Source organism: Vicia villosa, unplaced genomic scaffold (genome assembly GCF_029867415.1).
Source record: "Vicia villosa cultivar HV-30 ecotype Madison, WI unplaced genomic scaffold, Vvil1.0 ctg.000893F_1_1, whole genome shotgun sequence".
In the NCBI taxonomy this organism is placed as follows: Eukaryota; Viridiplantae; Streptophyta; class Magnoliopsida; order Fabales; family Fabaceae; genus Vicia; species Vicia villosa.
In genome coordinates this window covers 341,135-352,528 of record NW_026705402.1, presented here as the reverse complement: position 1 = coordinate 352,528, position 11,394 = coordinate 341,135, and the positions used below count along the sequence as shown (strand labels likewise).

General features: G+C 30.7%; 1 protein-coding gene across 1 annotated transcript; it reads left to right on the top strand.

The window, feature by feature from the left end:
* The first annotated feature begins 5,625 nt into the window (after positions 1-5,625).
* LOC131631995 (mitochondrial pyruvate carrier 4-like) lies at positions 5,626-8,721 on the top strand. Its single transcript, XM_058902760.1, has 5 exons — positions 5,626-5,785; positions 6,975-7,073; positions 7,338-7,390; positions 7,973-8,046; positions 8,392-8,721. The coding sequence occupies exons 1-5, from the start codon at positions 5,731-5,733 to the stop codon at positions 8,432-8,434; spliced, it is 324 nt and encodes a 107-aa protein (XP_058758743.1). The 5' UTR covers positions 5,626-5,730; the 3' UTR covers positions 8,435-8,721.
* The last annotated feature ends 2,673 nt before the right edge of the window (positions 8,722-11,394 follow it).

The following is an 11,394-nucleotide window of genomic DNA, read 5'->3' as shown; positions in this document are numbered from 1 at the left end:
TGACTTGATTTGAACATGATGGATGTTGTAACATCTTATTTGTATGGTCCAGCTGATAAGATATAAAATTGAACAAGTATCTCCATGTGTTAAAAAAAATATGGAGACAAGTGATATAATTATCTCAATGAATATTTGTTAAAGGAGAGATATACAAATAAGTTCATAAGTTGTTGTATTTTTATAAAAATTTCAATAAAAAAAATTTCTATAATAGTTGTCGATGTAGATGACATAAAATTATTGAAACTCTTGAAGAGATTCCAAAAGCAATAAATTGTTTAAAGAAATTATTTGAGATGAACGACTTGGAAAAGAAAAAGTCATTACTAAATGAACATTTAGAAAATGAAACTTTTACATACCAAGAAGGCTTATATAGAAAAAATGTTAAAACGTTTTTATATGAGAAAATCTCATATATAGCAAAATGTTAAAATGCTCTTATATGGATAAATCTTGTATATTGTCTACCTTTATGATGTTAGATCATCGGATGTACAGATGATTCTTTTAGACCTCGAGAACAAGATGAAAAAAATCATTGGTCCTGAAGTACCATATCCTAGTGTAATTCAAGCACTAATCTATCTTACTAATTATACACACCATGATATGTTAATTTCTATAACGCTACTAGCAGGTTATAGTTCTTCACATAGTTGTAAAAACCGGACCGGACTGGCCGGTCGGACCGGTTGAACCGGGAACCGGACCAGTGGCCGGTCTGGTTCGATAGCTGGACCGCCTTCGTCATCAAACTGGTGGGTTGGACCGATGAAAACCGGAAAACCGACGGTTTCCGTAAACCAGCGGTTTTGATGCGTTTTTTTTTTAAAAAATTTAACCAAAATGACATCGTTTTGAGTTATTGAAAATAGAAAAAAAATTAAAAGGAAAAATCTGAAACTCAAACGAAGAAAAACAAAAACAGACGAAGAAAAAGAAAGTGCAGAACGAACGCCGCCGCCGATTTCAATAGCACCACTGTGCCGTTTCTAGAATAGAACACCGTCGGCCGTTGTTCGAACACCGCCGCTACGCTGTGCATCCTGAAACACCACCGTATACTCTTTATTTTTTATTCTGATATGTGGTAAAAATTAGGGTTCAAATGTTGTCGTTGAAAATCAAATGTTTTCACGTTTCACCTGTATTAGGATGACTATAGAATGGAGGGTTTGGAGACCTTATAAATTATATTTATGTTTCACCTGTACCTGTGATGTTTTTGCTAAAAAAAATTAAGAGACAAGTTTATGTCTTTATATCTTGTCTGTTGTTTTATTAGATGGGACTCTAGTATGTTCTTACATCCTATTTTTTATGCTGCTATCAATTCTCCCAAATAAATTCAATCTCAAATTATGGCCAATTTTGAACTGCTACAATTTACCAAATTACTATATTTATTTTGAGAGTTTAATATAGATAACAAATATTTATTAGATCAAATTTGTTTTATAAAAAATTTAATTAGATGAGACTCTGTATATAAAGTCACTTTCAACTTTTTTTCTAAGTACCTTTTATGTCAATTTTGTCATTTATTGAAAGAGTTATTTCATGTGATTGGCGATGAGTTTATGGTGTGAGAAACTTTCATACATTGAACCACACATTGATGTTGAATACACTTGATATAGAACATGCTCTTTGTAATTTGTACTACTTTGTTATGTGTAATACTTATGTTTAAATTTGAACTGAATTTGTGATTTTTAAGTGCTGACAAACTATTATATTTGTGATTTTTAAGAGCCTTAAACTATATGGATTATTAGTATTTTCAGCACCTAATGCACAACTTCTGAATTTGTGATTTTTAAGAGCTTATTTATAGATTATGCTGTTGCTTTTAAGTGCTAGTTATAAAGCTTGTAAGTGCTAGTTATAATTTTTTTAGAGATTGAATGATCCGGTTCGACCGGTTTTATACATATATAGTTTTATTATAATGGCAGGTGTAATCCGATTTTATCCGGTTTAACCCAGTTTGGTCATGTGGTTCGACCGATGAACCAGTGACCCAGTATCCTCACCGGTTTGATGACCGGTCCGGTTTTTAAAATATTTTGTTCTTCACCTACAAGAAGACATTTAAACAAAGTCAAACATATACTTCAGACCTTTCAGTGCAAAAAGATTGATCTTCATCGTGGAAGAAATAATCGTTCAGTTGAGGAGAGAAATGAATTTGTTCAGCGGGGGGGAGAAATAAATTTTTCTTAAAAGAATATTGTACTTTTTTCCTTCACTAGATTTTTTCCCGCTGAATTTTTTCTAGTAAGATTTTAACAAGAAATATCCTGAACAAATATCCAAAGTGGACTATTATGTTATGAACAATTAATTATTGTCTTCCTAAATTTTCTTTCTTGTTTGTAATAATCTGTATTAATTAGTAACGAGATAGTTCCTTAACAAAAAATATTGTACTCTTTTTCCTTCACTATAATTTTTTCCATAGAGTTTTTTCTAATAAAATTTTAAGGGTTTGTCAAACCTGTGTAATATTGCACATGTTAAGGCAACTAAAAGTAGTAAGTTTTCATTGAAAAATATTAATTATTTATTAAAAAGTTATACATTTAATATAAAATACACATGTTCCAAGACAAATTTACCATTTTAAATTTTTTAACATGTACAAATTTGCATAGGATAGAAAAACCCAAAATTTTAATGAGGCATATTTTTTATAGACATTAATGTTATAAATGACATAATTATGGATGTCCAAAAATTATAAGATTTTATATTGATTTTCTATTTATTACATATATCCTATAAATATGACCGATATTGTACTTGAAATCGACACTGATGAGAATAATATAATATTATTTTCCTCTTCTATTTTTCACCTTTATTTCTGTTTTTATATTATATTATATTACTTCTTATTAATTTCATAATAAATTTTTCATATATATATATATATATATATATATATATATATATATATATATATATATATATATTAAATCACAATAATAATCATACAAAAAAAACATCAAATTTTTAATATGAAAAACTTTTTTCAAAAGTGAGAAAACAAAAATCACATAACCTAATCTAATAAAATATTTTACTATTTAAAATGGTAAATACACACAAAAAACTTTATAATCACATGAGGAAACTACCACCATTATTAAAGGTGGAAATTAAACAACAAAAGAACACTTTCATAAATAAAAAAATCAAAAAAAAAATTAAAAAGTTAATAACTCTTTAAAAAATATATCAAAATAATTAGTGATTTCAAATCTCATTTCTTTTCTGGTTAGTAATTTCAAATCTCCTTTCTTTTCTTATATGTACAAGGGCCAATACCAACCAAATCCATTACTTTTAAGACATTCCTTCTTTTTCTTTACTTTGTGTGACACTGTGACTCCACTTAGGGGTCATCACTCAATAGAATAATGGAGAGAAATCTTCTAAATTTTCTATCAAAGTTTTATAATCAAGGAAAAATATGCAATCATTAAATTTCAACTATTATTTTAACAACTCATTTCAAGTGTTCAGAAGAGTATAAACATGAAATAAAAATTTAAATAACAACATTACTTTTTTGTTCTTCAATTCACCCAACAGAAAAACTTTGATTTTATTATAATTTTATTTATACTATAGTGCATTCATTTATGTTTTTTTTTCTATTAATAATTTTTATATTTATTAAAAATGTTCAATTTTTATTAAGCTTTCATATAATAACATATAATATTGTGTATGATTAGTGTGAATTTAAAGAATTTATTTAAAGTTTATATCATTATATATTGATAAATATATTTAAAAAGTATATGACAAGTTTTTTATATTGATAAATAAAAAACCCATTTTAATTTTTATCATCAAGAGTAGGATGGCAAAACGGAACAGGTCTGCCGGTTTGGCCCGTTTGACCCGTTATTTTTGACGGGCTGAGTTGAGTTTTTAGGCTCGGAACTTTAAGTTGGTCCGTCCCGCATAATCCGCTTTAAAAAGTGGAGCAGGGCGGATTTTGCCCGCGGACTTTTTGTTGAAACTTTTTATTTTTTACTCAGAATTTAAAACAACTTTTAAGTATAAAAACAACACTCTTCTCTTAGGATTATGTTGATTGAATTGTATTCTAAATTATTATACATACAAATTAAATTATAAGTGTAATGTTCTTTCTATAACTTTCTAATACATGTGTTGATTGGAAAAGTTTGAAATAAAAGAACAATTGTATGACATGCATAATTATTAAGTTCTCAATACATTAGCTCACGTGTTTTCTTTAAAATAGATGTTCATTTTAAAAAATGAATGATTTGATTAGTGTATACGTGTGACAAATTTATAACTTAACTAATAAGAAATCGGTCGATATAAGAATCTATATGATATAAATAGTGAGAAAGTCGGGTGTTGATATTTTATGCACTACTATTTTATGCATTGTGATGTATTATGCAATATAATTGTTATCACTGTTTGTATTGTGTAAATTCTTAAATCGATTATTTTAGTAGTTAGTTTTTATTAAATAGCAATAGGATGATATGTATTATTTATTTTGATTTTTATTTTGTGCTTAAGCTTGTATTGAAGTTCTATTGTATGTTGTTAAAAAAAATTATCGAACTCTTTGGTAATCATTAAGAGATTTGTAAATTATGTAGTAAATAAAATTCTAAAATAAAATAAAAATAAAAATTGGCGGACCGATCCGCCAACTCGTTAATAAACGGGACGGATATAACTTTTAAACTCGAACACCTAAGTTGTCCCACTCTGCCCCGCTCTTAGACGAGCCTAAATAGGGCTGACCGTCCGCTTTGCCACCTCTAATCAAGAATATTAATTATATTAAAAATATAATTTCTTCAATTGCACTAGAGAATATCTGATTTATAAATAAAAATTAAGAATTTGAATTATCTTAATTTAATTCAAAGATAAATTTTACTTTTAAATAATACACCATTATTTCATGACCTAACAAAAGTAGGGGGCAAAATCTCTATTGACTGACACATAAAATTCTCAAAAGCAGTAGACAATATTTTAACCAATTTGTGCACACAAAATAAATAAATAAATAAATAAATAAATATCATTAAATATTACATTTTACAATATCAACTTTTAATATAAATTTAAGATAGTGTGTTGCACGAGGATTTGAGTTTCTTTTTTGATTACACGAGGATTTGGATTTTAGTATAGAATAAAGAAGATGTTAATGAATGTTGAATAAAAGAAATATCTTTTAGTAGGGAATGATATCTCAGTTATATATTTTTAGGACTTTAAAAATAGTGTACTGTCACGTAAAATAATTTTACACGTAAAATTAATTTGTCATGTAATTTCAAGTTTTTAAAATTAAAAATAGGATTTAGTTTCATGTCTCTTATTGGTTGACAGTGTAAAAATACTTTACAGTATCAGTGTATTTCTTTTTTTCCTATTTTTAAATGATGATATCCTAGTCACTAAATTATTTAAAAAATAATTACTTTTTAAAAAAATAAGAATATTTAATTCATTAAATTAAATAAATTAATAATTATTTTTTATTTTGAATATTTAAAGAATGCTCTGAGACGTTATCATCATGGCCCATAAAAAATATAATAACATTATAAATTATTATAAATAATATAGTTTCTCTAAGTTTTGGAGAAGCTGAAACCAAATCCAATTCAATTTCAATCGGAGACGTGAAGAAGGATTCTTTTCATGGCGACTTCAAAGCTTCAAGCCTTTTGGAATCATCCAGCCGGACCCAAAACCAGTCAGTTACTTTGCTTTTTTCGTATTCCTTTGTGTTTTTGTTTGTCAATTCGTTGTTTTCCCTTTGATACGGTATTTCTGATTGTATATATAGCAGCTATTTGATTTGGATCCCTAATTAGTGATTAAGATTAATTAGATGGTAAATGTTTGATTCCTGATTACTGATTTATTAGATGGTCAATGCTTAATCTGGCTTTTGACTGCTATGTTAAAAAGGGGTATTTTTTAGGGTGAAGGGATGCAAAAATTTGTTATTAGAAATTGGGGATTTGTTTATTAGTTTCAGTTCTTACTTCATTTTAATTCATTATTTTGCTTGTTATGTTTATTGTAATGTTTTGCAATATCTTTATGGTTAAGAGTTTCACTTTGGATAATATATGATATATGATATGAACATGTCTCTTTATAAGTGACGACAATTTTACAAGTCGGTTTTGAAAGGATGAATTAGGCGTAATCATAACATGGTATAAGAGTCAGTTTTAAGATCGGATGGTCCACCTGCTATCAGGTTTCTTCTATCAGGTCACTCACCATTTATTTCTATGTTAAGAGTCTTACATCGGATAATATATGACTTGAATATGTGCTTATAAGTGGGGACATTGTTGCATACTATCAAAGATTTAGAATTATAGAAGGAAATTGTTGCATGTATGATGAGTGAAGGTAGCATAATTTAGTCTTTTTGTAGATAAAAAAAGATAGTGAAGATTTATGTATTCTGCACACACTCTCTTATCACTATTATAAGCAGATTTGACTTTTTTTTGGTACATTCATATGTTGATGTATCTGGTTTATATGTAGTCTATACATCAACTGTTCAAAAAAGTTCTGTAGCACCAATACTTCTGAAAAAATATGTGTCAGTGCTGGTGTCTGAAACCGACACTGAGACTTGTGATTAAATTTAATTTATTCAATTTTTAAATAATACAAGTGTCGATGTGTCAGTGTCTTGGTTTCGGTGTCCGTGCTTCATAGGAAAAAAAATATCAATTTTACTTATAATAGTGAGTGAAGAGAGTGTGTGTGTGTGTGTGTGTGTGTGTGTCTGTTGCTTTAAGCATTAGTATCAATGTTGTCTCTTTTTTGTTTCCAGTTACCAATGTTGTTGTCAAGTGTTAAAGTGTTATTGTTGACTTGCATTGATGCATAAATTGACTATCTATTTTGTGCAGTTCACTTCTGGGCCCCTACATTTAAGTGGGGTATCAGCATTGCCAATATTGCTGATTTTTCAAAACCACCTGAGAAGATTTCATATCCTCAGCAACTAGGTATGCATGTGCATATATAACTGCATTTTGTGTTATATATTGCAGACTTCTCTCTGTCACACAGACGCCCGCGAGCATTAGCTCATCACTCATCCTTGTGAAAATGTGTATTTTTGGATTCTTTGAAAGGAGCAGCCATGTGCAAGTGAATGAATTCACGGAATGCTGAGTGTTCAAGTTGCAAGCAGTTCTTAGCCTATATTGTTGTGTATTGGGTTTTATTTACATCTATGTGTTTGCTGATTCCTTTTGTTTTTAACACAGCTGTCATGGCTACTGGACTTATCTGGTCGCGTTACAGCACTGTAATCACACCAGTAAGTTTTTTTTTCTCTCTCTCAAAGACAGATTACTTTTGACTAATTCATGAAAAATTGAAATTTAGTGGACTGAGAATCATTTGTGGACCTTTAATGCAAGTAAAGTTTTACTTCACTACCTTCATCACTATATGTCAAGTGTGTGTGATTCTGGTTAGTAATTGCATTTTCTCTCTTGCAAGAGCATGACATACCTAACTTGTAAATTCTATATCATCAGTTAGACACTGTAACATGGTATGTCTAACATACAATGCAAAATCTATAAAGACTATACTTGTATTCCTGTTTTTTGTTGCCTATTATGCTAGGCTTAATATTAAACATAGAATATACAATAATTTTAATCTCCGTTTATACAGCAACTTTAAGGTACTATTTTGCTGCAAGACAATTACTAAATGAACAACTTTTTTACTAATCATAATGGCTGGAAAAAGTAAAAGTAGGAATATTGAGAACTACTACGTAAATTAGTTTCTGAATATTATTAGGAGCGTAAATTTTTTGTAGGTTCTATGTGCAATACAATTTTCAGTAATCCTGATATGTTAGAGGCAAATACTTTCGATGTTGCAGAAAAATTGGAACCTTTTTAGCGTAAATGTTGCAATGGCAGGAACCGGCATATACCAACTCTCACGCAAATTGCGGTAAGTGATATTTATCAGTATTTATGTGAAGTTTCTGTGAGTTTGCTAATTTGCTACTTTGTGATTCAATGTTCATGGGCCCAAAAATATGCAGTTGATTCAGAGGATTGGGTTGAATTTATCTTAAAATCAAATTTTGCCATTTTCTTGAAAATCCTGAAAAGCAACATAGAAGGACAAAATACAATTACAATGTCAATTGAAAAACATCCTTTTTTTTAGATTAACCTTATGTGATAGCCATTGATATATTGATATATTTGGTGCTGTTGCAAAGATTGATTTTGGTACTGTTTTGTGTCTGCATGTTGAAACAATATTAACTCGTGATCTACTACTTCCCAGGCAAGATTATTTCCCAGAGGAGGAGGTTGTAGCAAAAGAATGATGACGAAGAATGTGAAATGATGAAGAATTTGAAAATAAGTTATTGGAGTTTGATGCCCTAATTGCAATTTTCATGTTGAACATTTATCTGAATTATAATTTTTAGGAAGTGTGGCTCATTTTGTAGTTGGAAAAAGCGTAAAACTGTTAAATCTTCTCCATTCTGTGTGTATCTTTCATATGGTACTTGAATGTTGTAGAATTAGGGACTCAAGATAAGTGGGCAATCTCAACACCACATGCTCCTATTTTATCCATCTTTATATTTATTGTTATGTTCATAGATTATACCATGTCCTTTATTCAGTTGACCTATAACATCTCTCTTATCACTTTGAAGGGCTCCACCTTATTAACAGCATCCCATGCTTCTTGCCCCTGAATTTGCAGATTCATGTTTAACATTGTCATTGGATCCACCCATACTGTCATGCCGAGCCATTACCAATAATACCCTACATTAATCACACTCCTAAAAAAGTATGATCACATCTTCCAAAACTTTTATGTCTAGAATAGTTGCCCCACTATCATCAATAATTTCCCCTGTTTTTTTTCTTTCGGTAGGACCTTTATTTTAAATCAGTTATGTTATTTTTATGTCCCACGCCCTGCAGGACTGCTGGTATTACCTTTTCCACTAAGTTCTAGCCCCAACCACTTCACTTCATGCTACTACTTTTTCCTTCAAATAGGGGTATCCTCTACTACTAAGATAGACTTCTTATTCCATTGCAGTCTGAGTTCGGACCTCAATTACAAAATTTCCACGAGATTCCCATTGGAGGTCGTTCCTGGGTACGCGGCACCCTGGTTTGCTTGGATGCCTTACTCGCATGACCACGCCTTGCACAAGATGTTATGGAATCTGTGTGTGCATGCATCACCTAACAAACATTCAAATGTCATACATTCAAATTAGAAATCATTTGGCCTCTTGAAACCTCTTCCAGTATCTTTCCAAATATGACAGAACGTATCCATGGATTTCACCACCGACCTTTCGTCAACACGTGAAATCTCACATTTGAGTGATCATTGATCACCCGCCTAAATACATAAGGGGATTTTTTAACCTACCCTATGTTTTTCTAGCGAAATTTTAAAAATACTCCTAAAAACCGGAAATGCGTTTTTAGAATGCACTCATGCACGTACAATTTTTTTCAAATTTGAGATACACCCTGTATAACTTAATTTATTTCAAAATTGCAATTCTGAAAATTTACGAAAATGCATTTCTGATTCCTAGTTTTATATCCACATATGGAGCTACCATCCGTCATCATTTCAGCCATAGCGGAGTGCCGAAAAACCCACCACCGATGTCAGGCCATGGCCAATATTTGACACCCCTTCATATTTTTTAAAACACAAATCTAGACTGCATAAATTAACCAAAACAATGTATACAAACAGTACAAAATAGTGTGACTAATGTTCATCATATGGCAGCAGCAAAATGCTCTGGTTTTGAGAAAGTACCTTGTTGCCTTTTTGGAAAGAAGCTGCTTAATTATGTGTAGATAGATGACAGTAAGCTTTTTCGGTCACTTGCAGCATTTTAGGAACCGGATATGTATTTTGAGAAATTTCCGGAAATGCATTTCCGAATAAATTTAGTCGTAAAATATGGCGTATTTCAAAAACAAAAGAATTGTATGTGTCAAGGTGCGTAACAGAAATACATTCAGTTTTCTGGGGTCATTTTCAGAATTGCATAGTGTATTTTTAAACCTGATAGGGTGGATTAAGAAACCCTCAATACAGAATCCTTTAAGTGCTACAATTTTTTAAGGAAGACAACGGACCATTAACATCAAATTAATGACGTCAGACCAAAGATGTCATTATTTTAATTATGGTTTCAAGAAAGGTTCTAAAGCCTTAGGAACAAACATGGATATGCCTTAGAAGACCACTTAATCATGGAACAAACATGACTGCAGAATGAATTTTATCCAAACAATTGTTTCTTTTAACAAATATGTTCTACGTAAGGTTTTATGTTCTCAAATTTTAGGGTCATAATGTAAAAGTTTCTTTTAACAAATATGTTTTGTGTAGAAGGTTTTATGTTCTCAAATTTTAGGATCCTACTATAAAAAAAGGAAGTAAGATGTCAAATCAAGGACAAACAATTTTATCCTAAAAATACTTCTTATTATCGATGATCTCTTAAGTGTCAGAGTGTTACAACTACTCCCTCCTTGATCTGGAGCTAGTAAGTTATTAAGGTCAACCACGGACTTAATAATAGACTCACAATGTTCTCTTTGCACCAGGGATCATCGATTTTGCCACCACCACCAATTAAGATGTTTTCTACTTCTCATTTGCATCTCCCACCTCAGGTGATATGATATCCTTACCAAATGAAGAAACACAATACCGCCTACCAACACATAAGAAGGCACTAACGCACCACCCACCTCGACCCATTTGACACCAATATATATATATATATATATAGGTGGATCGAAGGCCACTGCAAGCAGAAGGACTGAAGTTGAAACTCTATAAATTAGTTAGGTCCCGACACCGAAGAATGCAAGTTTTAGATTTTATTTCTTTATGTTTATTTCAATCTTCTTTATGTTGAAATAAACCTTGTCACCCCCTTTTAATTCCATCTTGCATTTATCATTATTAATCAATTGAAACTTTCTTTTCTCACACATCATGATCAGGTAAAAATATTTAGAAAATTAAGTTTCTCCGAAATGGAAATACCATAGAATCGCTAAACGACGAAGTAAAGCAGTAAAGCCCTTATAAAGGCTCCAACAAACAAAGAACATCACTATCAACAATTTTGGCAAGCAAGCTATCGGCACGAGAGGGGGGAGGTGTTCGTCATTCTATAATTGGTTCCAAACTCCCTTAAATTTTATCTATGTTGTATAAGTTTTGTTGAGCGTATTCTATGTACCGGGTTGAGTATCCCTTGTACTCAATATT

What these genes read in the sequence shown, in the direction of transcription:
- LOC131631995 (XM_058902760.1), top strand. Translation starts at nt 5,731, where the DNA reads ATGGCGACTTCAAAGCTTCAAGCCTTTTGGAATCATCCAGCCGGACCC. An exon ending in TCCAGCCGGACCCAAAACCA is followed by an intron (nt 5,786 to 6,974) that starts GTCAGTTACTTT and finishes TATTTTGTGCAG; the next exon opens with TTCACTTCTGGGCCCCTACA. An exon ending in TTCATATCCTCAGCAACTAG is followed by an intron (nt 7,074 to 7,337) that starts GTATGCATGTGC and finishes TTTTTAACACAG; the next exon opens with CTGTCATGGCTACTGGACTT.